General features: G+C 41.6%; 1 protein-coding gene across 1 annotated transcript in view; it reads left to right on the top strand.

Moving 5' to 3' along the window:
- Window positions 1-14,446, top strand: part of GFER (growth factor, augmenter of liver regeneration) — a 182,965-nt gene extending 168,519 nt beyond the window's left edge. The window contains exon 3 of the mRNA XM_044089200.1: window positions 9,294-14,446. Within this exon, the coding sequence (XP_043945135.1) occupies window positions 9,294-9,456 (163 nt within the window). The 3' untranslated portion in view covers window positions 9,457-14,446. The remainder of the gene's footprint in view (window positions 1-9,293) is intronic.
- Window positions 14,447-26,182: the final 11,736 nt, after the last annotated feature.

Genomic DNA, 26,182 nt, shown 5'->3' with positions numbered 1-26,182 from the left:
CAGGGGTGGGGGAGAGGGGGGCAGACTCCAACAGATTTGCTGTCAGAATATGTCACTTAAGTGACTTAATCTGCAAGCACGTCTTTTGGAATCTGGCCCATAATTTTATTTCTGTGACTATTTTATTCATACTTGTATATATGGATTATCTCATTTATGAAAAAATGATCACTGCATACCTGAAACAGCGTTCATGTCTGTCTGATTCTCATAAGATGTTTTACCCATCGCTGTAAAACTCTGCATATTGCTGGAACTCCCCCTCCACCTCTCCTACATTCAGCTTATAACAATATATTAAAAAATCATACACGGCCCATTAGCCTGCTCAGCTCTTACCCCTTTAATCAACATATGTTTTCCAGAAAGATCTCTCGGATCAGAAGACAAACTACTTTTCACCATAAATAAACCAAATAAATCCTCTGCAGAAATCCTATACTCCTACCCAGTAGCAAAAAAACAAAAAAAATGGACCTTCTTACCTCTAACCACCAAGCCTATTTATAATCTGCCCACCTTTAAGTGCTCCCCAAAAAGAATACTTTGCAAAATATTCGACTTGCTCCTATGCCAGCCCTGGCTAAGTTTGGTATACTTACCCCCTTCACCCTAAAATCACACTTTACAGCCCTCTCCAACCTCCTACTCCACTCATTTGTTTCCCACTACCTTACCTTATCCACTTCATCTCTGCAGACCTTTCCTTTACATCTTTCTCTTTCCTCCATAGTCTTCTAAACTACCTGAAGACACCTGACCCTGCACTCTTCTTATAATCTCCTTGTCTCCATCCTTACTTCTATAACCATAATGTGAACACAGTCTTTTATATTAAGACATCACTCTGTTTCCTCTCACTGTCTCTAACAATGTAATCTCTAGTATCTGATCTATTTGTCAGTTTTCATTCTATCTTCAACTGTTGGGTTTAGATCCAGTCCTTTGGATCTGACTCTGCCGTTACTGTAGCTCATGGCCACCAAAAACAGCTGCCGAGCTCCTCTCTTAACCATAGTGCACCAGCTCCTAACATACCTCTGATCTCGTTTGCCGCTTCAGAAATAAGACGTGGTCACCATCTCAGCTCTCAAGTTGTTGTTAATAGAGAGAAGTATCTTTAAATGTATTTTATTAATCTTGTATATTTTAGATATTTCCTCCCTTTTTCTTCTACACAAGCTATAATCCTCTTTACCATAGTTTGTGTTTACCTCCCTTTTTTCCTTTTTATATAGTCTACACTTTTTTGTGTAGTCTTGATGCCATTGTTGGTATTTCTAATGCTCCTTCATACAAGAAAAACATTTTTTTTTCCCTCTTCTGTATAAAAGTTTTTAACGTTAGTCAGAATGACAGAAAAGGCCTTTTGGGGTTCACAAAATATGAAACGTATGGGCACAAGTTGCCTTTATCAGCTGCACATTCTATATGCATATACTGTTTAGGCCTAGATTGTTTAAAGGTTTAATGCTGTATATGCAAACGTTTTAATCCATAGGCTATTGCTGACCATAAAAATAATTAATGTATACTAAGCCATGAATTAATGGCAATATGTATTTTTGGGGGATGTGTAAAGTAGGGGAATGTTGCTTTAAAAATTTAAAAGGATCACATAACCAGTGAAGTTTATTTAAATGGCTCTAGAACTGTTACAATTTGTATCTGATGAAGTTTTAAAGGGTTTAAAATGAACGAGCTTATACGCTTACTGGATTGTACTGTATTTTTTTTGGATTAAACCTGTTTTACACTTTTTACTGGATTATATCACAGTTCTTGAGCAACACTTGAAGTTTTACAGTTTGGTTTTGAACTGTTTGACTTCCAGCAACACATTTTTTTTAGCTTGACAGTAAAAATAAACTTATACTGAAAGGGTTGCTTCCAATACACTTTTTTTGAGGCAATTACTGGAGCTCAACCCTCCAAATCTAAAATTATGGAGACGGTCTTAAAATCTCCTAAACTGTCAGGATCCTTCTACTCCTTCTCCTTTGGAGCCTCCCAAGAAAAAGCTGAAGTGAGATCTGAAAACATCCTCTATTAATTTCAGTCCCAGATCTGACAACTTTCTGTTTGGCTTTGAGCACCTTGGATCACTCTCCCACTGTAGACCCAGTACCTTCTAGAGTTCCATCTCCATTTCTGGAAATCCTAACATTACAAGTCTTCGTCCTTGGCAAACTCTAGGTCTTCTAGAAGTCTAACCAAAGCCTATGTGGGCAGGATGAAGGTTTCTCATGGCGCAGTTTCAGATGAGTTATCCCAGCTCCTACTCCTGTGGGTTAGGAGGTCCATCCTTCTCTCACTCCACCGATAACTCCTTTTCTGATTTGACCTATTGTTTCAGAGACCCTGGATCTGAGTCTTCTGGGTCCATCTGCTTCGGATCTGAAGACTATTTTATCTTCAGATCCGAAGATATGAGTGCACCGGCTCCAATGTCCTCTGAGCCGGATGACTCTCTGAGACAGAGGAGTCCTGTCAGATCCAAGGTGTTGGAGTCAACTCCAAAGTTTTCAGAGCCATCTGTACCCCTCAGAGCTTTGGCACTGGACAGCTCTGCTCCAATTTCTACCTTGGGCAGATTGCCTTCAGGGCAAAGGGAGTCAATGGGCCAGAAGCCTGGTTTCTCATCTCCATTGTCTTCCTGCTCCCCAGAGCATTCTGCCTTTGAGGTGGTAATTCTCTTCTCCAGCAGAATGGACAGATCCTTCCCCATCGGATATTCCTTCTGGATCCCAGATGTCTCTGTGCCTCAAGCCACATCATTCTGTCACAGGAACAGCCAGCCCAAAGTCTCCAGACAGCTTCTCTCTCTGTCTCGAGTGCAGACTATCAGATTCCAGATCAGGAAAATAATTTACAGTACCAAATTTCAGCCAGATTTATTCTGCTAGACTTTGGATCAATATCAGCCATAATTTTGGTTCCTGTAACAAGATTTCATATGAGAATTCTTTAATTGATACCAACAATACACTGGTTGATTCTTTATCAACACGACAGCGCAAATAAAACTCACTCATGCATGCAAGAGGTACCTTTGGTGATGGATTCAGTCAGATCAGGTTCTAAAAGGCCATCCAACCACAGATGCTTCCCAGATTGGGTGGGCACTTCCTGGGGAAAACCATCCAAGGTACTTGGTCCCCCAAGGAGGCCAACAAGCATATCAGTGTTCTGAAAATGAGAGTATTGCTCTTAGAGTTGCAGGCATTCCAAGAATCTTTCTTTCGGGACAGTTGCTATCCAGACAGACAACATGTCCGTAATTTGGTACATCAACAAATGAGAGAGCCAAGGCTTACCCCTCAGTGTGTGGCAATGGGCGATTTCTTCCAATTGCTTTCTGATAACAATACATATTCCGGATAAGTCCAACTTGATAGCAGACAAACTGAGCAGATCCAGTCTTACTACCTCACAAGTGGTTTCTCAACAGGAAAGTGACAGATATGATTTTCCGTCAGTGGGGCCAGCCTTGCAGTGATCTTTTTGCATTTCACCAAACAACAAGTGCAGCAGCTTCTTTGCCCTGATCTCTCCACCAGGGGAATCACCAGAGATGCTCTACTCCACGATTGGCCTCCCAGTCTTTTCTATGCCCACTCCCCCACTTCTAAAATTCCTACAGAAAGCTGCTCAGTTGAGGAGCAAATTCATCCTCATTGCACCTTACTAGGCTCGATGGATTTGGTTCCCCTTCCTTTGGCCTCATCTACTTTATCCACCTTGGATTCTGGATCTAATTCTAGACCTCCTGTCTTGCCCGACAGGCATGATTCACCTGGATATCTCAACAGCATGGTTTCTCCAGTTCGTTTAATAGCCAGACAAGTGATGCTGTCTTCCCTATCCATCACATTCTTTTATCTTCCCATAAGGCTTCTACTAGAAAACTGTACAGAAGTAAATAGAAAAGGTTCATTTTTGGGGCACAGCTGAAACACATTGATCCCTTCTCTGCTCCTGCACAAAGTGTTCTTGAATTTTTGGCAACAAATTTTAATGACGGATCTAGCTCCTCCAAAATGAGTTAAGTTAGTAGCAATCTCTAATTTTTGTATTGGATTTGAAAATTCTTCCTTGGCTTCATCTAAGCTTTGTAAAGCATTTTTGAGAGGTACCCTGCTACTGAGACCTCCATATAAAGATCCTACTCTCCATGAGATTTAACTTTGGTGCTGCAGGCATTAATTCATTCTCCCTTTGAAACAGCTGCTAAATGTGATCTTAAGTATCTGACCTGGAAAACTATCTTTCTAGTAGCCATCACCTGAACTAGAAGAATTTCAAGCATTGTCCTGTAAACCTCCCTACCTGATTCTTCATAAGGCTGGAGTAACATTGTGTACCAATGCTTCTTTCCTTCCTCCCTGAAGTGGTGTCAGAATCCAATATCAACCAGTCCATCAATTTGCAAGTTTTCTTTCCAAAATCTGCAAACAAAGGTGAATGTGTTACATTTATTAGATGTTCACAGACAATTACATTTTTCTTACACAGAACAAAAGAAATTGGGAAAACAGATCAATTGTTTGTATCCTATGCAGATTTAAAATTGGGCAAATCAGTTGCAAAGGTGATTCTAGCCAGATGGCTTACAGTCTATATCATTTGTCTACAACAAGTTGGGTCTAACCTTGCCAAATTCTTTAAGAGCCCATTCAGCTAGGTCCATGGCAACTTCCTCAGTGTTTTTATCTAGGGCTTCCATGGACGATACAAGCGTGGCTGCAACTTGGGCCAATCTTCATACCTTTATCACTCATTAAAACTGGATCTGGTCTCAAGGAGAAGAGTAACCTTTGACTCAGCTGTGCTTAAGAATAGCCTTACTTAGAGTCCACTCAGGAATTTAGGTAGCTGGGGACTCTGTCCCAACAGTTATCCTCATCAGATAAAAAAGTTATAACATTCCAGCTGTGTTGTCCATTTTCATTCTTCCTCAACTTCCTATGCACCAACCCCCGACTTTCTGGAAGAACAAGAGATTTTAAGGACACCGCAGTTCTTGTTGAGCTCCAGATATGGCCTACTCTAATATTTTTATAGTAATTCTTTCTACCTTTTGTAAAATAGCAAGTGAGATCTGAGGTATGTTAGGGGTTGGTACATTGAGTAAGGGAGGAGCTAGAGAGCTTTTTTGGTGGCCACGAGCTATAGTAACGACAGAGTCTGATCCGAGGATCAAATCCAAACCCAAGAGTTGAGGAAGAATGAAAATGGACAACACAGATGGAGCATCATGTTAAGTACATGACTTCTTTTTTTAAATACCTTATTAAAATTGTCTCTAGTCTCATTTATCTCATACTAATCTATGTAACAGATGATATGACTACTGAGTTTTTCTTCACATAATTTCTCCAACTCATGTTATTCTTTTTCACTGCATTCTACTATGAAACATATGTTCAATGTTTTTATCATTACATTTTTTCACTCGTGTTTTGTAGTGTAATATGATACTTTGTGATTTAAAATACCTGTACTTGATTTTTGAAAGATTGTGATTGTGGAGTTTTTTCTCCCTGGCCCTCCGCTGAAAATGGGATGTTTCTGTCCCAGGCGGATTTTCCTGGTAAAATGTCAATGTATTGGTGTTCCAGCAGAGGGAAAAGGACTGCTATTCTGTGCTTCTCAGAGGGTAGCCAGCTCATGTTTTCTATTTTTCCTGACCCAAGTGGTCCAGTTATGTATGTTGAAGAACTTAGGATATTTGGTTAGACTTTGACCTTCATCACACTTGGTGCATCTACTCTGTACTGTTTTCTCTAATAGTAGCTCAAGTTGACACTGCTGTGCACCTATGTGTATATATTCCCCAAGTTGAAATATGCTACTCATCCAATAATCTTCAGGCAATACCAGATGTATTTTGATTACCTTAAACTAGATCTCCAGAGTGATCTCTGCTAATGAGAAGGTGTCTTATGAAAGCAAGTTGGCACTCTGCAACTGTCTTGTACGTAGATCAAAGACGGCAGAGAGAGGGATTCCTTTAAAGCAAAATGGCCGTGCTGCCTAATTTCCAAGGCATCCTATAGATACTTTAAGGACACAGCTATATTTTTTTATCTTCCCTCCGTACTTTTACGATCTGTTTACGCCTGCTCACAAGAACTTTATACATATGGAGGCACATTATACTGCAACATATGTGCTCACTAATTTCTGAATTTGCTCCTTCTTTAACAGACTTTTCCACCTCATACTACAGACTGTCAACCTTCTACTGCTTAGTACCTTGCTGTTACCATTTCCCATCTAGTGCTTTGTCAGACTAGTTCCAACTTCTTTCAGTAGCTTGATTATTGCACCCTGCCTTAGTTCAAGTTGCAGTACTGAATCTTTATAGCAGCTCACTAGATTGTAAAACTGTCTTAATAAACTGTGTTGTGTTAAGCCTTACTCATTTCAGATTATTTCTCATACAGTCAGCTGTGTGTTGTTGTTTTGAGTTGGAAAGGCTTCTCTACAACTTCTCTATAATATAACATTAAAATATAACTTGTATAACTTCTGGTCATAATCCACTGCAGCAACTGTACTAACATACTGTCATTAATCTCCCTCTGGTTATGTATTTATTTATATTATTATTTATTCCAGTTTTAAAGCAAAGGAAACTTTGCATTACAGACAGGTAACATACATACAAGAATACAAGCAATTATTGTTTTGTTTAGGTGAGAAAGAAGGCAAAAGACCTTGAGGCTCTATTTTAAAGTTTAGTTTTTTATACAGTTTATATTTAGAGAGAGGTTGGCTAGGTGAGAAGGTTAGCCGGGAGTAAGAGTGAAGGAGTGCTTGGGAGGTATGGGGTGAATAGTACAGTTGCATTTCCTGTTTAAATAAAGGAAGGAATGAAGAAGAGTTTTAAAGTTTTCTAGGTTGTCACAGGTCCTCAAAGAGGAGGGAAGCGCATTCCATTTTTTAGCTAAAGAGAAGGATAGCAGAAGTTGACCAGCTGGGTGCTTGGGTTTTTGGACAGTAATAAGGTTTTGGTGGGTAGATCTAAGGGTTCTAAGAGGGTGTATGGTTGTAGGATATTGGAAGGTGCAGGGCACTTAGTAGGTTGGAGCAGTAATCTGTGGACTGTGATGATTTGTAGAAAGTCAAGTTGGTTAGGGAGTTCGAGCCAGTTTTAATGGGTGGAGGGAGGTACAGTGGTGAGAGGAGGATTTGGCTTTGGTAGCAAATCTGGAGATTTTATTGTAACATACTTCAAGTTTGGAGGAGAGTGGAGAATAAATTGGTGAGCAGAGGGGCGTTATACAGTAGAGAGGGAAGGACATAGGTTGTGGTGAGAGTTAGTCTAGTAGTGGCGAGAGTTGGTCTAGTAGCAGGAGAGAAGAAGCAGTTGTTTCTATAAAGTAGGCAGAGTTTTTTTATATGGGTTTTTTTATGTTTAGCTGGACGTGAGTGTTAAATTTTAGGTGTTCAATGGTGACACCAAGAAGTTTGGCAGAGGGAACGACCTCTATAATGGAGTTGTTGTGGCTGGTTATTTGAAGTGAACTTTTGTCCAAAGTAAATGATTTTGAAGGAGAGAATAAAAGGATTTTGGTTTTGTTGGCATTTAGAGAGGTGATTTTGGAGCATCCAGTTATCGGTGGTGGAGAAGTTTGTGTCAATGATTGGAGATCAATTAGGTTAGAGGCGGAGCAGATCAAAGTGGAATCGTCCGCATATTGGACAATTTTGGTGGTAGGTATGGCTTTGTGAAAGTTGTTAATAAAGATATTGAATAGTACTGGGCCAAGTATGGAGCCTTGGGGTACTCCGGTGGGGGTGGGAAGGAAGGTGGAGGTGCTCTGGCCCCATTTTACAGCTTGAGACCTGTCAGAAAGATAGCTGGAGATCCAGGAAAGTGTTTTGTGGGAGAGATTGAGATTAGACAGGTGATTTAACAGGTGGGAATGGGAAATGGTTTGAAAGCTTTAAAAACGTCCAGCAGAACTGAGGATACTATTTTACCAGAGTCATGGCCTGAATTGACTGTATGTAAGAAGGCAAGAAGGGCAGTGTTGGTACTGTGTCCAGGGCAGAAGCCGTGTTGGGTGGGAGAGTAGCTTGTGTTTGGTAAGGAATGGCAAGAGCTGAAGGTGGATGCATTTTTCGAGAAGTTTAGAGATTGGGGAGAGGATGGCTATGGGGCGGAAATTAGAGATGTTAGTTTTTGCCACCCTTGTGAAGTGGAAGAATATATGCAGTGCGCCATAGTTTGGGTACATAGGACTCGAGTAAGGATCTATTGATCAGGATGCTGATAGGGAGATCAATACCTTCGGAGGCTATTTTTAAGGAGGCGGATGGGATGTTGTCGGGGGCGTTGGTGCAGGGCTTAAGAGTAGAGAGGAGTTTCTTAATTAGGAGGGAGGGGATGGGTTTGAATTCAAAAGTAAGGGGGGGAGGGGATGGGTTTGAATTCAAAAGTAAGGGGGGAGACGAGGGAGAGGAAGGTTGGGTTGGATGGGGTAGAGGGTTATTGTTGGTGAAGGTTTTGGTTAGCTCTGCAATAGAAGAGATGAAGAAGGTGTTGAATAGTGTGGCAATTTCTAGGTCAGATTTGCTAGTCAGGACAGGGGTTGTTAGTAGTACCTGGCTTAAGGAGGGAATTGATTGAGTTCCAAAATTGTTTGAGGTTTTATTGCGTAATTTACTTGTAATTTGATGTAGTAAGACTTTTTATCTTTAACTTTTTTTTGGCCAGGTTTCTCAGCTGTTTGTATTTAAGTAGGTTTTCTGGTTGTTTGTATTGGAGGTATGTTTTCCAGGATTTATCTCTTTGTAGCATACGTTTTTTGGTGTCTTTGGTAAGCCATGGGGTGGTCTTAGTTTTTACTTTTTTTGTTCTTATAGGGGCTAGGGAGTTAAGGACATTTAAGAATGTTTTATTGAAGAAGTCAACGGCTGTGTCTAATGGAAGAGTTTTTAGGGGGTTCCAGTTAGTATACCAAAGAGAATCGGAGAAAGTAGTGGGATTAAAGTTAGAGAGGTTACAAGTGTGGATGAAGTGGTGGGAGTGTGGGGAATTCAGGGTAGCTCGATGAGTGAATGAAAAAAGGAACATGGACTACTCCAGCCATAGTAAGTAAATAAATGTGTAGTTATATGTACATGTTGTACACACACAGTGGTGGGGCAGGCAATGTCCATTGTTAATGCCATTGTTAACTGAAGGGAAAAATAATATTGAGACTTGTAAAATAATTTGTAGTGAATGCTCTGTTTACTTTTCTTAAGTTTCAATACCTTACTTATTTACCTTTTCTTAGGTTGAAGAACAATGAACCAGATACAAGTAATAGGCACAACTTCTCACAATGGATGTGTCTTCTTCACAATGACATCAGCAGACGTTTGGGAAAACCAGAGTTTGACTGTTCTAGAGTAGATGAACGATGGAGAGATGGCTGGAAAGATGGATCTTGTGATTAACTTGGAAATATATATATATATATATATATATATATATATATATATATAATTGTTTTAAATAATTTTTAACAAATGCGTATATTTGTACAGTATTTATACATCTTTATTAACTAAAATTAGATAAGATTTTTGTGTGTTGTAAACAAGAAATCACAGCTGAAATGATTTTCTTTACTGACTGATTTGTAATAGTACCATTGTTTCATTGAGATTTAATTTTTTTCTTTTTTGATATTCTGCAGTTTAAATTATTGAAGTGCTCTGATTGTATTTTTCTGAATTCTATGACATTCTTGTGCTTTTACAGCCATATTGTCATTTGACATTGCAAGGCTTGATGTAGTGTAAAAAAAAAAGTTAATTGATTCCTCCCCCAGTTTTCAGTATTGGAATGCTTGAAAATGGTTCAACATTTGCTGTGATTATACCTGTCAATGCAGACCAGTAACGTAGATGTTAAGGTGCAGGATTACCAACCGACAGATCTGGGTTCGAAACCTAGTTGGGGAACAGTTGGGCAGCAACATTATCTGTGAGGAAGAATATGCCAGAACCCTATTAGGGCTACTCAGTCGCCATGAGTCAGTTTCAACTCGAGGGCATTTAACTTACTTATACTTGTCAAGTGATTTAGTCTAAAGCCATTCTTGCTTCAGTTTCAAAATATTTGAGTTGGGTCTTTAATTATACATTTGACTGAGAGTTAGTTTGTCTTGTGTGCAAGCTCAAATACATGTTTACATGCTTATGTATTTGAGACATGTTGCCTGCTGGTGTTGCCTTAGTTTTGTTCTTTCCTTCACACTTGACTGTTTTTGTGACAAGATGATTAGAATTATACACACACACACACTCTCAGCAATGTTTTACAGTTACAGATTTTGTTCTTTAGAGAATTTATTTTAACAGAAATTTTTGTATTCTAGTACTAGATTTTTGTGAAGGCATAGTAGCAGTATTTAAAGTGTCCTTAGTTTTGGAGCCTTTGGACCTTATTTTTTCACTGTCTCTGATTTGTGAGCCTTTGGACCTTATTTTTTCACTATGTCCCTGATTTGTGATGAAAGAAATGGGGAGCAAGATGTGTAGGATCCTACAATTTGTATACTGGAATGATCTGCAGTGCGTAATTATTGCTTTCATTTTATGATGCTGTTAGCTTGCCATGTTTCTTAGTTGTTTTCCAGCTGCATAGCTCATGGATGTACATATCTGCCCTTTGTGGCATCATATGCCAGACTAATGCAGCTGGATGTACATATCTGCCCTTTGTGGCATCATATGCCAGACTAAGAGGGCACACACTGTCTGGTTTTCCAAAAGCTTTCCTGCTGCTTGCAAAGTTTAGAAACAATTTTTACAAAATTTCCTCACTTCATTGAATAAATCAGATTTGTAAGCTTTCACGTTGTTATGCCACTAGCTAGGTCCTACATAATATCTGTTTATTGCTTGGAGGAAAAGAATATGAAACAGTGCCATAACTGCAAATGCTTGTGCTCTTCCACCATCTATAGAAGACTTGGAGAAAACCTCATGGTCTTTGCCACTTTGAGAAGATGGTAGTTGTGAGGGGTTTTTTTGCAGGGTCCTGCAAGACTGATTGTAATACCAGACCATGCATTTTAAAAAAGGATGTACATGAGGAAACATCCTTCCTTCATAATCTGCAGATAAGGGGACCACTCATCTCTGAAGAGTAACAAGCTTTTTGCTAATATGATGGCTTGATTTTTTGCCTATATTGTGCCAGCAAGAGGAGCATGGTACTTTCCCACATTTGGACTATGACCACAGCTGGCCAGCAGTTCCTTAAATCCTCCAGTGAAGGTTAAATGGTTGAACTTTGGCTTGGGGATATTGCTCCTATAGCCTTCTTCATGTTTTACAAGACTGACCAGCTAGAGTTAAGGTAAGTTGCTTTCGTCTTTCTGTGTTAATTGCTTGATGGTAATAGCTCAGTCATTGGCTGTGTGTGATGTGTAGTGGTTGGACTTGTCTGTGAGATTTGAGTGTGCATCCATAGGATGCATAGCTTGATGTCAGCACCAGCAGGCTGCATGCAGACTTTTCATGACCCAGCACAGTCTGCTGTTTGTGCTACTCTGTGCAATTGAGTGCAATAGCCAATGCTCAGAACTCAACTTTTATTCACTCTGCAGCTCATGTGATCCCAGGCTGCCTCTTGGGGTACTTAGGGATAGGAGAATATTTCCCTTCCTCCCTCCATTTCCTTTTGGGAAAGGGGGTTCTGGCAAGCTAAGACAAAAAAATGAACCCCCTCCTTCACATGACCCTTTCTGCGGGAAAATCTGAAGCTGATGGAGTCCCCTGTGAAGCTGCCAGTTGCTACTCTTCCTTCTCCCTTTAAATAAACTACTCTCAGGGGGGAAAAGATGACAAGTTTTGAGTCATTTTTACCCATCTGTAAAGGCTTAGTGGAGTGTAATGACATCTTGGTGAAACATCCTTAGGCAGTTTCCACTCCTGATTTCTGTAGTCCAGCACACTCCTCAGAGATCATAAACCATTGTCACATGACAAGGACTCTAAAACTTTTGACAGGGTTAGTAAGAGGGTATTCTGTATCACTTGGGACTGTGGATCCTTGTCTATCTGTCTTACCCCCCTAACTCCAGTTCTGCATTGTGGACAAAGTTTTGGATACTTGACAGACCTCCCTGAATGTGAAATAAGAGAACGACAAACAATACAACGATATATACCATGTGTTTTAATATATCCTACTTGTGACTGTACTGATGTTATGGCAAGTGAACGAGGCTCGGAAATATGCATACACTAGATGGGCTTGTCTGAGACTAACCGATGTGGTGAGTACATAGGTTTTATTTGCCCCAGTAAAAGAAGTGCCTTCTTGGAAAGAAACTTGGCATTCATTTTTTTCTGTAACAAGGAATGAGGCAATGCGCCAGTGCACACACTTTCTGAAAATAACCTTTTCATGCAACTTAGCTTGGTTTTCCATTTGTGCTGCTTTTAAATCAGAATGAAATGCTTCTTCCATGAAGATCCAAGAATGTAAAATATCCCATGCCAGTGCTGCCTTCCTAAACGTATTGCAATCTACTTGTCAGCAAAAGACATGGTGTCTTTGTTTTCTTGTCTACATATTGATGAGACGTAAGTTTCAGAGAGATCTATAAAACTTTAATGAAAATGTTGGACAGGTAAGATAACACGACTAACACGCTTCAACAGTATTGACTTTTTTTTTTGTCAGATTGGTTGCACGCATACTTAAGTTATACATCTTTTTGTACATCTGTTTGATGCCACTATAAATCAGTTCACCATTACATTTAATGCATAAAATTGTGTCCATAACAGCAAAAAAGTCAACAGACAGCAAATAACTTTCTGTTTTGAAGTAAAAGCTTGTTGGTCAACATTATAGTATGCATTATACCGCTCAACATTTTTTGTTCAAGAATTCTGGACCAAGGCAAAAGTTATGGGAGGGGGGGGGGTCAAAGGCCCAAAATCAAGGATAATTTTTAAATATTACTCTAATCCATTTGCAGATTATTAAAACAGTAAGCTTTGCATCAACAGTCATTTTCTGAGCAATACAAAATGGAAATGTAATGTTTGGCATTATTTATGGTGTGTAATCCTCAGTGATTTGCTGCAAAATCAAAAAAAAAAAAAACTTTGAAAGATGGGACAAAATTTAAGGCAAAATTAGGAAAATTCTCCAAAATTTTGGATAGCTAAGAGGTATATGCATGCAGTATACTAAAGTCAAATTTGGAAGCAATTGGGCCATATTATCTGATGCTGTTGACAAGTAAAGCTGCTCAGTCTATGTAAGCTATGTCCCATCCCCAGCCATAGCTATGAAAGTAATTTTAAACTTTCAAGAAATAATTTTGATAAAATAGCAATACCACTGAGTTCAGTGTATTTGCAGCCTGCCACTTGAGAAATGGCCTTACTGTGAAGCTATGTTGACAGTCCCTAGGGATCCTATTGTGTTGTACTTATGAAACAATCTGAATGTCTTGACATACAGTAATATATTATGGGTTATTAAAGATAATTGAACTTCCAGTGGTAGTAAATTGCTCAGTGTAGCCTTATCTGATCTGTCCCAGATGTATATGTACCTATACAAAATACTGTGTGTTATTGTTTGCATTTTCTTGTATCAGTCTTAATTAATCTTGGAAGTCATAATGTCTGAGTCATGGAAGTACTTCCCAAATAAAAATGTGCCCATTTATCTACAAAAGTAGCCTTTTATTGTATTTAGAAGTTTTTGGATACCATTGCTGAATTTGTAGAACATGCGAGTCCGAGATCAGAATTGTACAACTTTAACAGAAGTGGCAAACTTGAGTTAGCTTAGATGCTGACATTTGATAAACGGAACTGAAGTTGTATCACTTCTTTGAACTGTTTGACTTCTTAATTACTGTAGCTTGTTAATTTTGTATCATAAATTATGTTTGCAAAATGACTGCATAAGTACAGTGCTAATCTTGTACATATACTTTATGAAGAGACAGAAACCAAAACAGAATAATTTAGCACTTTACTGAAGAAACATAATGAACTTGTCATGTATGCATAGATCCATACCCGAACTAAGTTAACCTCCATACGCTGAAAGGACTTATTGTAATTTCTTTCAACAGTAAATATTTTGTTGAACATGTCGGATAAAATTGTCATTGGTAATGAGGATTAGTTCTCCCCTTTTCCCTGCTAAAAATGTGCATTTCTAAATGGTGTCTAATTTAAAAACAGTAATGACTCACTGCTTCAAGCAGAATTTTCAGGCTTTTGTTCAAGATATTAAATATTTTCAATTAATAAAGATAGTAAATGTCAAACTTTGCAAAAATTGAATGTCAGTAGCACACTTTTTTGTGGGAAGGAAAATATTTGTGTTATTTTTTTTAGAGGAAAAAAAATTAATGTAAGCTGCAGGCTCATTTAAAATACAGATCTCCATTGCATCTGATTTCCAGTTTTTTTTTTTGTGGCAGTTAAGTGCAATATGCTTCTGAAGTCTAAAAACTAGTAGTCTAAAACTGAAATTGGTCAAGGGCCGGATGAGGGAAATTCTACTGATCCAAAGACTGACCAGAAGAAAGATTCTGTGGCACAAATAAAATGCACAAATATGTTTTATATCTTATTGTGTTTTTACTGCAGAAAAAAAAAAAAAGAAAATAAAAAAAGTTTTTCATTTGGCAGTGTTCCTCACAAGTGTGTCACACCAGAGACTTGTAGGAGTTTCTGCTGTGACAGTCTCTGTATGTCAGGAGTTATGGAGGCTGAAGTTGGAATTCTGAGGTTTGATGCAAAGTGGTCATCACTCAGTCTTCATTAGAACTTTGACTTGTTAAAGTTCATGGATGACAACATTTTCTCGCAAGTATATGTACAACCAAAAAGGTCCAATGTCTTCCTGAAGTTGTTGGTCAGCTGTTTCAGACAACTGTCAAACTATCCACTTCTGGGCCGGTCTCTCCTGAGCAGCTCTAAACTTTGTTTTTAAGTCCATTTTACATTACATGTGAATAAGTTCCATTTGTTGGTCATTGGGAATACTGTCAACATCAGCAGAGAATAGATCTCTGCACACAGCTGGATAAGTAAAATCGAACTGAGTTTTGAAGTCTACTTTTGCTGAAGCTGACAATACTCAAGATTATTTTTTTCTTTGAGTTTGTGTGTGTGTGTGTGTGTGTGTGTGTGTGTGTGTGTGTGTGTGTGTGTGTGTGTGTGTGTGTGTGTGTGGTTATAGTTTCACTCAAGCTCTGTGAAAAAGGCAAAAATGATGTATTTTCATTCTTGCCTTCTTCACTAGAACCCCCCCCCCCCGAAAAAATAAATAAAACAGTCAATTCATTACACAAGTGCAGGTGGAAAAAAATGAAGATCAGTGCAGGCCAAAAAAGAAGTTATCCACACCACCAAACAAGTGAGTGTCACTATAGGAAGGTCAGTGCAACTACTGTTTCAGTGCAGGAAAAAAAATAACAGTAACAAACTCTTGTGATTATTATCCACTCTCTTGTGCACCTACAGTTCACAAAAAAAATAATAGAACAAAAGCTTTTGCATTAGCATGCAGAACAAGTTTGATGTCTGGCAATACTGACTTACTGTAATCCTTAGTCACTTACCAGAAAATAATACATTTTACGAGGTTTACAACAAAAATGAGAACATCAGGACTGCTCTTCATTTCACTTAAAAAGCAATAGTAGTTGTGCATTAATATCTACTTGCTCAATCTCTCTCTGACATGCATCTAACCTGTCAATCTAGCCCTGACCTACACTTAGTTCTAATTCATTTCAAAGTTAATAACAGGTTTTGCATCAATGTGCATTTCTGAAGAAGTCTGGCAGTATTGACTGACATATCCAACTTATAGGCAGCCAGCTGTTGCTGTCTTCAGACAAGCATCTAACCCTAAGTAGTCCTCAGTGATTTCATCAGAAATTCAAAAATGTGAGGGACAAAACAAAAATATGTGGCAAAGTCAGGTACAGCTAATTGGTACATTTCCACATACCAACCTCTTAGAAGAAGAATTCTGGAAGTCTAAAATAATGGAAGGACAACAAAATTATGGGCAGATTTTAAACATTAAAAACGTATTTAACAGAACACACTTATGCAAAATTGCTTCATACCCAATGGCCAAATCAAATGAATCATTTTCTAAAGGATGTGAAGTTTGAAACTCAGGTGTTTGTTGCAGAGAGCTGAGACTCCTACTTTGAAGAGGCAATGTGAGATATAGAAAGGCTTTGATTTGGCCATTGAGTATGAAGCAATTTTGCATAAGTGTATTCTGTTAAATACATTTCTTGTGGAAAACAAATACTTCATAAAGATTTTCATTTGTACTGTATTCCTTGCCTAGGCCCTGACCATGATGTACATCGCTGTTGGTTTTGTGCCTTATTTAAACCACAAAATAATTGTCGTCGGTATATTTACGCTTCTAAATATTTTGGTACTCTGTTCAGTTATCCAGATATGTCTTCAGTAAGCCACCCGACTACTGAAATCCCGAAAAAACGCAAAGATAAAGACAGGCCGCCTAGGTCCAAAGCTGCCGACGACGCTTCTCCCAAGCTAGTCGCCAGTTCACTGGTACTCGGTGAGGCACTTTCGCAGCCCCTGATACCCGCTACTTCAGATTCGCAGGCCTCTACTGAGACCCATTCGGAGTCCAGTATGCCGCAAGATGCTTCAACTGTGGAACCTGCAGATGTCTCTAACTTGGATGTGTCCGGAGCCGCTGTGCAGGCACCGGCTTCTGAGGGTGTATTCAGGCCTACTGACTTGCATATTAAACAGGCGCCATCTTCTTCTTCAAGGCCTAAAACTCAAACCATGCCCAGAAAACAGATGCCAAAACTGCATGGTCAGACCTCTTTGCCTAAAAAAACAAATGATAGCAATGGCTGAAGACCTTATTACTTTAATCAGGGGGAAGGCAACCTTCCCCCTCTAAGAGACCTAGGACTGAATTTGCTTATGATACTTCTGACCAGGATTCTGAAATTTCTGTTTCCTCTGATGACTAGGATTTACCCTTATCTACCTATGAGGATTCTGATGCAGAGGACTCTATTCCCTCTGCTTCCCCCCCCCCCCGCCCAAGAGGATTTTTGTTTTGGTGAAACCTTGCATACTCTTGGTGAGCATTTTTGCTGGGAAAGCCAGGATTACTCTGATTCTAAAAAGAGGCTTGAGGATTTCTTACTCCTGCCCCAACACAGGCCTTTAGCTATCCCTCCTGTACTAGACATTGTTGATAATGCCTTTTTGGAATCTAGCTTGGCCCCTGACTCTACTTCCTGCTCCCAGAAAACCTGATGGATATTACAGCGATGTTCTTCGTGTTTCACTGTTGCAGCCATTACATTTTGGTTATCTGCTTGCAGGTAGCCCTCAGTCGGCCTGATTAACAAATCTTGGGTCCTGCGTTGGTTGCTGTCCCTTCTTCCATGATGTCAGGTCATCAGGGGTAGAAAACATGCAGCAGATGCCATTACATCAGTCTTTCTTGCTGTGCGGTGCCCGAAGCAGAAGCAGTTCGCAAGTGCCAGTCTGCTGACTCCTGAAATTTTCGTTTTCGAGTTTCAGAACCGAAGTCTTCAACTAAAGCTAAGTACCCCATTGGGGAAACGTTTTCTTGCTCCTTCCCGATGTCAGTAAAAGTTAATTGCATTACTTGTGGAAAGCAAAGATTTTCATTCATAATGTATTCCTTGCTTAGGCACTGACCACGACGTACCTTGCTGTCGGTTTTGTGCTTTATTTAATCAGCACACTATCTGTCGTCTGTATATTTTCGCCTCTAAATATTTCTGTTCTCAGTTTAATTATCCAAAAATGTCATTGGTTAGTCATCCGACTACCGGGATTCAAAAAAACTCAGATAGACAGGCTGCCGAGGTCCAAAACTGCCGACGATGCTTCTCCTAAGCCAGTCACCAGTTCGCCGGTAGTCAATGAGGTGCTCTTGCAGCCCCTGATACCTGCTACTTCTGATTCACAGGCCTCTACTGGGACCCATTCAGAGTCTGGTATGCCGCGAGATGCTTCAACTGTGGAACCCGTGGATGTCTCTACCTTGGATGGGTCCAGAGCCACTGTGCAGGCACTGGCTTCTGAGGGTACATTCAGGCCTACGGACTTTCATATTAAACTGACGCCTACTTCTTTCCTTGGGCCTAAATCTTGATCCATGCCTAAAAAACAGACGCCCAGGCCACATGCTCAGGCCTCTATGCCTAAAAATCAAATGATAATGGCTGAAGATCTAATAACTCTAATCAGGGGTAGCCAACCCCCCCCCCCTTCTAAGAGGCCTAGGACTTAAGTTGATTATGAATCTTCTGATCAGGATTCTGTTTTTGATTCTTCTGATCTGGATTTGCCCTTATCTACTTATGAAGATTCTGATGCAGTGGACTCCATTCCCTCTCCTTCCCCTCCTGAGGATTTTTCTTTTGGGGAAACGTACATACTCTAAGGGAGCATTTCCACTGGGAAAGCCAGGATTTTTCTGATTCAAGAAAGAGGCTTACGGATTTCCTTCTCCTACCTCAGCATAGGCCTTTAGCTGTTCCTCCTGTACTAGACATTGTTGATTATGCTTTTTCGGAATCTAGTTTGGCCCCTGATTCCCTGCCTCCTGCTCCCAGAAAACCTGACCGATAACTACAGGGTCCCTGAGTCCCACAAATTCCTTTTTAAAAATCCTTTTGCAGATCCAGAGACTATTTCACAGGGGCCCAAGGGCATTAAGGCTTCTACTGCTAAAAATCCTACCCCTTTTGACAGACTCCAGGGCATTGGATATATGAGGTAAGAAGGTTTACACTTCTGCAACCTTTGCCATTAGGGCTTTAAACTGCCAGTTTCATATGTCAAAGTATCAGCAACATGTTATTGGACTGCTTAAACAGAAAATTGTTGATTCCTGACCGTGTGAAAAATTAAGAATTACAGGATTTAATGCATTCTGCTGAACAAGTTAGAAAACATACTTTTGCAATGTGGTTTTGATTCATTAGAGGCCTCTTGCAGGGCTGCTGTTACTGGTTCTGTGCTCAGAAGGCATGCTTGGCTTAAGGAGCAATCTTTGTCTGATCATGTTAAAGTTAAATTGTTGGATGCTCCTTTAAATCAGGACCACCTGTTTGGCAACAAGGCTGAGGAAGTTCTTAAAAATATGGAAGATGAAGCTAAATCTGTGCAAACTGTTACAAAGATTTTTTTTACAAGTTCAGCCTCCTAGATTTAGTAGGTACTGGCCCTCTAAGAATTGGTCTTTTCCAGCCCCTTCCAGGTCTTCTCAAGCCAAACCCAGACACAGCAAACACCCCAGGTTTCAGTCCCAGGGGGCACACAGAACTAAGCCTCCACTTCCAAATCTGGGAATAAGACCCCCCCCCCATGGTAAACTGTCTCAATTACTTCATTTTAAAATTTCCAAGCACTTATCAACTGACTGCCCATTTGGGGGGGAAAGATTGCTCTTCATGCAAAGAATTGGAAACTCATTACCCAGGACAAATGGGTTTTAAATAGTGTCCCAGGGATACAGATTGCACTTCCACACATTGCCAACACCAAGCGGGTGGCTGGACCTACCCCCAAATCAGTGGGCAGAGGCCCAAAAACAAGTACTTTCTCTGTTAAGCGTGGGGGCTATTCAACTGGTACCAGAATTGGAAAACAGACAAGGTTTCTACTCAAGACTTTTCCTGGTACCCAGAAAAGACCATTCATGGCGTCCTATCCTGGACCTGCCTACTCTAAACACCTTTTTGGAGATTCCAAAATTCAAGATGCTGACTTCACCAATTACTTCCTGTGCTAGACAAAGATGCCTGGTTGTTAATACTGTATTTAAAAGAAGCATACCTGCATATCCCAATCAAGTAATCTTGCAGAAGATACCTACGCTTCAAAGCAGGCTACACGCACTATCAGTTCTCTGCACTGCCCTTTGGCTTATTTACTGCACCCAGGGTATTCACAAAGTGCTTTGCTCCAGTTATTGCATTTTGCAGGCAAAGAAATATTCAAATATACCCATACCTGGACGATTGTCTAATTCAGGCAGAAAGCCGGGACATACTTTTGAATCATCTGGCCTTTGTACAAAGGGTTCTAACTTGTCTGGGGTACACCATAAGCTAAAAAAAATCACACCTGGTACCCTATTAACAAATTATATTCCTGGGAGCAAGCTTGAATACAACTTCCCAGATGGCTTACCTCATGCCAGAGAGACAAATTCATTTGACAACGTACTTCAAACAAGTGGCCACAAAAGCCCCCCTATCTGCAAGACAAATACTGCAAGCCTTTGGGTTCATGGCCTCCTGCATTCTTCTAATTCCATATGCAAGACTGCATATGAGGAAACTACAGTGGTATCTAAAAAGCCTATGGTGTCGACATTCTCAAGACCTAGAAACAATGATTCCTATCATACCTTTCCTACGCCTAGAGTTTCTTTGGTGGGCAGAGGCCTGCCACCAAAACAAGGGGCTACATTTCACACCACCCCCTGCCACCCAAACCCTAACAGACTCCTATGCATGGGGGGTTCACCTGGCAGGGAAGTGCATTCAGGGCAAATGAACCCAAATCAAATGCACCTGCATATCAATCAAAAAAAATGTTAGCTGTACAGAATGCTCTGACAGCCTTCATGGACCACATTCTTCCATGACAAAGATGGACAACACCACTGTTATGTGATACATAAGCGGGGGGGTACATATTCTTACCCCCCTCTGCAGACTAGCCATGGCATTGTGGAACACAGCCTTGAGCTGCCAAGTGCACCTACAAGCTCAATTCCTACCAGTAAAATTAAATACACTGGCAGACGGACTAAGCAGAAACCTCATGGACCCACACGAGTGGAAACTGGAACCAAGGATTTTTCAACATGTTGACAAGCAAATGAGGGAGCCCAGATATAGACCTCTTTGCCTCTCCCCAGAACTACCAATTGGACAAATTTTGCACAAGGTCTTCCCACAAACAAGCCTGGAAAGTGGATGCTCTGTCCTTCAGCTGGAAAAAAATATCAGTCTATGCCCCCCCCCCCCACACTCTCTGCTCTCCAAAGTACTACTAAAAATCAAACAGGACAAACCAAGGATGATTTTGATTGCTCCAGACTGGCCATGCCAACACTGTTGCCCCCCCCCCCCTTCACAGTGTGTCACGGTTATCTCCATGGCACCTGCCTCAGACTCCTTCCCTGCTGTCTCAGCAGTTGAACCAGATTCTGCACCCTCAGCTTCTAACACTGAACCTTGCACCCTGGCTAATTACTTACTCTCCTTTACCATCCCTCAGCAAACATGTGATGGGATATCATTTTAGAGGCAAGGAGGCCTAGCACTAGAAAATCTTATGCTGAAAAATGGAAAAGATTCTGTGCCTAGAACCAATCTGAAGGGATGAGCCCAGCAGCACCCAATTTACCTCAGATTTTACAATACTTAACTAAGATGCTTCACAATGGCCTGTCTTTTTCTTCCATTAAAATCCACACCTCAGTCATGTCAGCTCATTATATCACAGAACCTCCCCTCTTCTCTCATCCACTGCTCAAGCAGTTCCTCAGAGGGGCCAGAAAATTCCCAGGAGAGCTCCAACCCCAGCTGGGGACCTTAACTTTGTCTTTGAGAAACTCACTCTTACCTCCTTTCGAGCCAGCTGCTACTGCAGACTTAAAATGTATTTCTTGGAAAACAGCTTTCCTTTTAGCAATCACTTCAGCTGGAAGGGTATCTGAATTACATGCCCTTATGGCAGTGGAGCCTTTCATCATCTTTCATGCGGACAGGGTGTCTCAGAACCAATCCATCCTTCATGCCCAAGGTGGTATCCAGTGTGGCTCTTAACCAGTCCATTCATTTGCCAACCTTCTTTCCGAATCCACAGAATAAAAGGGAACGGATACTGCATTCCTTAGATGTTCGCAGATGACTTGGATATTACTTGGACAGGACCAAACCTCAAAGGAAGTCTGAACAACTGCTGGTGGCATTTGCTGCAGGGGCAGAGGGGAAGGCTATTTCAAAGCAAACCATTTCTAAATGGATAAACCATTGCATTCATTTCTGCTATAAGCACTATGGCAAACCTATCCCCCAGGGGATCAGACCTCATTCCACCAGGGCTGCATCTACCTGTACAGCCTTTGGATGTCCCTACCAGGGACATCCTAGAAGCTGCTACCTGAAGATGTCCTTCAAGGATGCATCTGCAGTCCTAACATATGGGTTGTCCTGCCTCAGGCAGCCCTTCGGTCGGCCGGATTCCAAAGTCTGGGTCTGGCCTCGGCTGATGTCGCACTTCACCCGACGTCATAGCTGCTGTGGTATAAAGGCATCAGCCGACGCCATTTTCCCCAGTCTTTCTTGCCGCGCGGTGCCCGAAGCAGAAGCTGTTCGCAAGTGCCGGTCGGTCAGATCCAGAGATTTCTACTACCGAAGACTTCTAAAAAGCTAAGTAGCCCGTTGGGGACTCTTTCTTGCCTCAGCCGATGTCAGACAAAGTAAATAATTGTTTAACTTGTGGGAAACAAATACCTCATAAGGATTTCCACTCTTACTGCCTTCCTTGTTTAGGCCCGGACCACGACGTATCAGCTTGTGTAGCCTGTGCTTCCTTCAACCGACGGACACTTAGACGTCGGTCGGAGTTTGCAGAGGAGTTTTTTGGTCCCGCTTTTGCATACAAAATGCCGTCGGAGACTCCGACTACACAATTAGCTAAAAAGCGCAAGGAAAAGAACCCGACACTCGCGGTCCGCGGTTTCGGCTGAAACCACGGTTAGGCCTACTGTGAGTGTCTTGGTTTCGGCCGAAACAGAGTCCTCGGTTCTTCCTTCGGCCGAAAGCAGGCCTCCGATAGCCGAGGCTTCGCAGAGCATAGTTGAATCGGCTACTGAAATTGTCCCTACAGAAGCTAGCACCCAGGATTTGTCAGATACTATTCCTTTAGACATATCTACCCCTGCACGTGGGGCTGCTAGACCCCCAGCATCTATGTCTATCAAGGCTTTTTCCAGGGCTAAAGCAGCTAAATCTTCCAAGGCCTTACCTGCTAAAACCCCCTCACACAGGCCTACCTCTAGTTCGCAAATGCTCAGCCTGGCTGAGGATCTCATTTCTTTGATCAGGGGATCCCAACCTCACCCAGACAGGGCCTCTCAACCCCCTCCAGATAAGAGGCCTAGGACTGAACCCCCGGAACCTGTTTCTACAGACTATTCCTCGGATGACTCCGATATCTCAGACCCTCAGGAAGGCCCATACTCTCCTTATGAGGATTCTGATGCAGAAGACTCCATTCCTTCTGCTTCTCCTCCTGAAGAATTTTCTTTTGGGGAAACCTTACATGCTATGAGGGAACACTTTCAATGGCAGGGCCAAGATTTTTCAGATTCAAGGAAAAGGCTAAGGACTTTCTTACACTTACCACAGCATAGGCCTTTAGCCATTCCTCCAGTACTAACAGTTGTTGAGGCATATAATGATGCCTGTACTGCCCCTGATTCTCTTCCTCCGGCCCCTGCCAAGCCTGACAGATATTACAGGGTCCCAGACACACACTACCATTTGTATAAGGCTCCTGTTGCAGATCCTGAAACCATTTCACAGGGCCCTAAAGCTGTGGCAGCTGCTTCTGCCAAAAATCCTCTCCCCTCTGAAAGGGAATCTAGAGCATTAGAGAGATGGGGTCAAAAGGTTTATACTTCTGCTACTCTTTCGGCCAGGGCCTTAAACTGTCAATTTCACATGTTTCAGTACCAGGAATTTTTGTTAGACCAGCTAAATAAAAAACTGTCCTCTCCTGAACCTATAGACCGCAAGTCCCTTCAGGATTTGGTACATAACTCTCAGCAGGTCAGTAACCATTTCTTAAAATGTGGCTGTGATGCACTGGAGGCTTCCTTTAGATCAGCTATGACTGGAACAGTGATTCGAAGGCATGCCTGGTTAAAAGAGCAATCCTTACCAGACCATGTAAAGTCAAAACTCCTAGATGCTCCTATGGAGAAACAAAGTTTGTTTGGCTCCCCTGCACAGGAGGTTCTAAAGAAGGTGGAGGAAAAAGCAAAATCTGTCCAGTCAAGGATTTCTTACAGGTCCAACCTCCGAGGTTTAGCAGAAATTGGCCTTCGAAAAATTGGTCCTTTCCAGACACCTCCAGAGCACAGAGAGGCAGAAATAGATGCCCAAGAGGCAGAGGTCAATCCAGGGGGGCCTACAGGGGACGTCAGTGGCAACCTACCAATCAGAGAAGTACTGCCACAGATTCAACTACAACTACTTCCACAGGGCAGACACAATGACTTGGCTCTGATTCCGCCTACCAGGGAACAACTGGGAAGCACCCTTGGGCGGAAAACTAGCTTTATTTTCCCACAACTGGCATTACATTACAGGAGACAAATGGACTTTAAAAACAATAGACAAAGGCTACAGGATTCACTTCCACACTCTACCAAAAAAGAGAGGAATGCCAAACCTACCACCAAGCCAAAAAACAGATGCTCTAAGACAAATCAACAACTTACTAAGGATGAGAGCTATAGAAAAGGTACCGCCTATGGAACAAGGCCAAGGATTTTACTCCAGGCTTTTCCTTGTACCAAGAAAAGAAAATCAATGGAGACCTATTCTCGACTTGTCCGCTCTGAACACATACCTCATTGTTCCAAAATTCAAAATGCTGACCCTCCAGCAACTTCTTCCCATGCTGGGCAAGGAGTCTTGGCTGGTGACTCTAGATCTCAAGGAGGCATACCTGCACGTCCCTATACGACCAGATTGCAGAAAACACCTCAGATTTCTTGCAGGATCAGAGCATTATCAATTCTCAGCATTGCCATTTGGCTTATCTACTGCGCCCAGAGTATTCACGAAATGCCTGGCATCAGTAATTGCTCATTGCAGGCTCCAGGGAATTCAAATTTACCCATACCTGGACGACTGCCTAATACAAGCGGACAACAAGGCAAAATTAACAAAAGATTTGGAAAAGGTCATACAACTGTTGCAAGCCTTGGGATACACAGTCAACATGCAAAAATCAAGACTAGTACCATCCCAAAGGATAACATTCTTGGGGGCAGAACTGGATACATCAACTCAGATGGCTTTTCTCACAGAAGAAAAACAGAAGCAACTACCAGTGTATTTCATGTCATTAACAACACAAACTCAGCTTACTGCAAGGAAAGTCCTGCAAGCCCTGGGTTACATGGCATCCTGCATAATATTGATTCCGCATGCCAGGCTGCATATGAGAAAGTTGCAATGGTACCTAAGGAATGTATGGTCTCAACACAAGCACAGTCTAGAAGCCCAGATTCCAATAATTCCATGCCTGAAACAAGAATTCCAGTGGTGGGCTCAGGCCTGCCAGATGAACAGAGGACTGCCTTTCCACAAACCTCACCCAATCCAGACCATCACCACGGATGCCTCAGACCTAGGCAGGGGGGCGCACATGGTGGACAACTGCATACAAGGCCTATGGACCCAAGACCAGCTGAAACTACACATAAATCTAAAGGAGATGCTGGCAGTGAAACTTGCAATCCAGGCATTCCAACCATTCCTTCAACAAGGTCTCCTGCTGATAAGGACGGACAATACCACAGTCATGTGGTACATCAACAAACAGGGAGGTACACACTCATATCCTCTATGCCGGATGGCAATGGACCTGTGGAATGTGGCCCTGAATCTCAACATTCAACTTCAGGCCAGATTTGTACCAGGAAAAGAAAACTCACTAGCAGGCACCTTAAGCAGAACTACCACGGATGCTCACGAATGGATGCTGCATCCAGATATCTTCAAAACCATAACAAGGAAATGGGGACTACCAGAAATAAACCTGTTCGCCTCCCCACACAACCACCAATTGAAGAAATTCTGCACAAAAGCATACCACCCACTTGCTTGGAGGGTGGACTCCCTTTCCTTCAGCTGGAAAAACCTGACAGCATATGCATTCCCACCTCTTCCCTTGATGTACAAAGTCCTACTGAAGATCAAAGAGGATCAGCCAAGGGTAATCCTGATAGCTCCAGACTGGCCGAGGCAACATTGGTACCCGCTACTGAGAAGCATGGCTCGGACACACGCATGGCCTCTACCTCTATGCCCCTTAC

This window comes from Protopterus annectens, chromosome 12.part0 (assembly GCF_019279795.1).
Source record: "Protopterus annectens isolate FY-2018-M chromosome 12.part0, PAN1.0, whole genome shotgun sequence".
Taxonomy (NCBI): domain Eukaryota; kingdom Metazoa; phylum Chordata; order Ceratodontiformes; family Protopteridae; genus Protopterus; species Protopterus annectens.
Note: the sequence above shows the minus strand (reverse complement) of the source record. Positions and strands in the feature narration are given on the sequence as shown.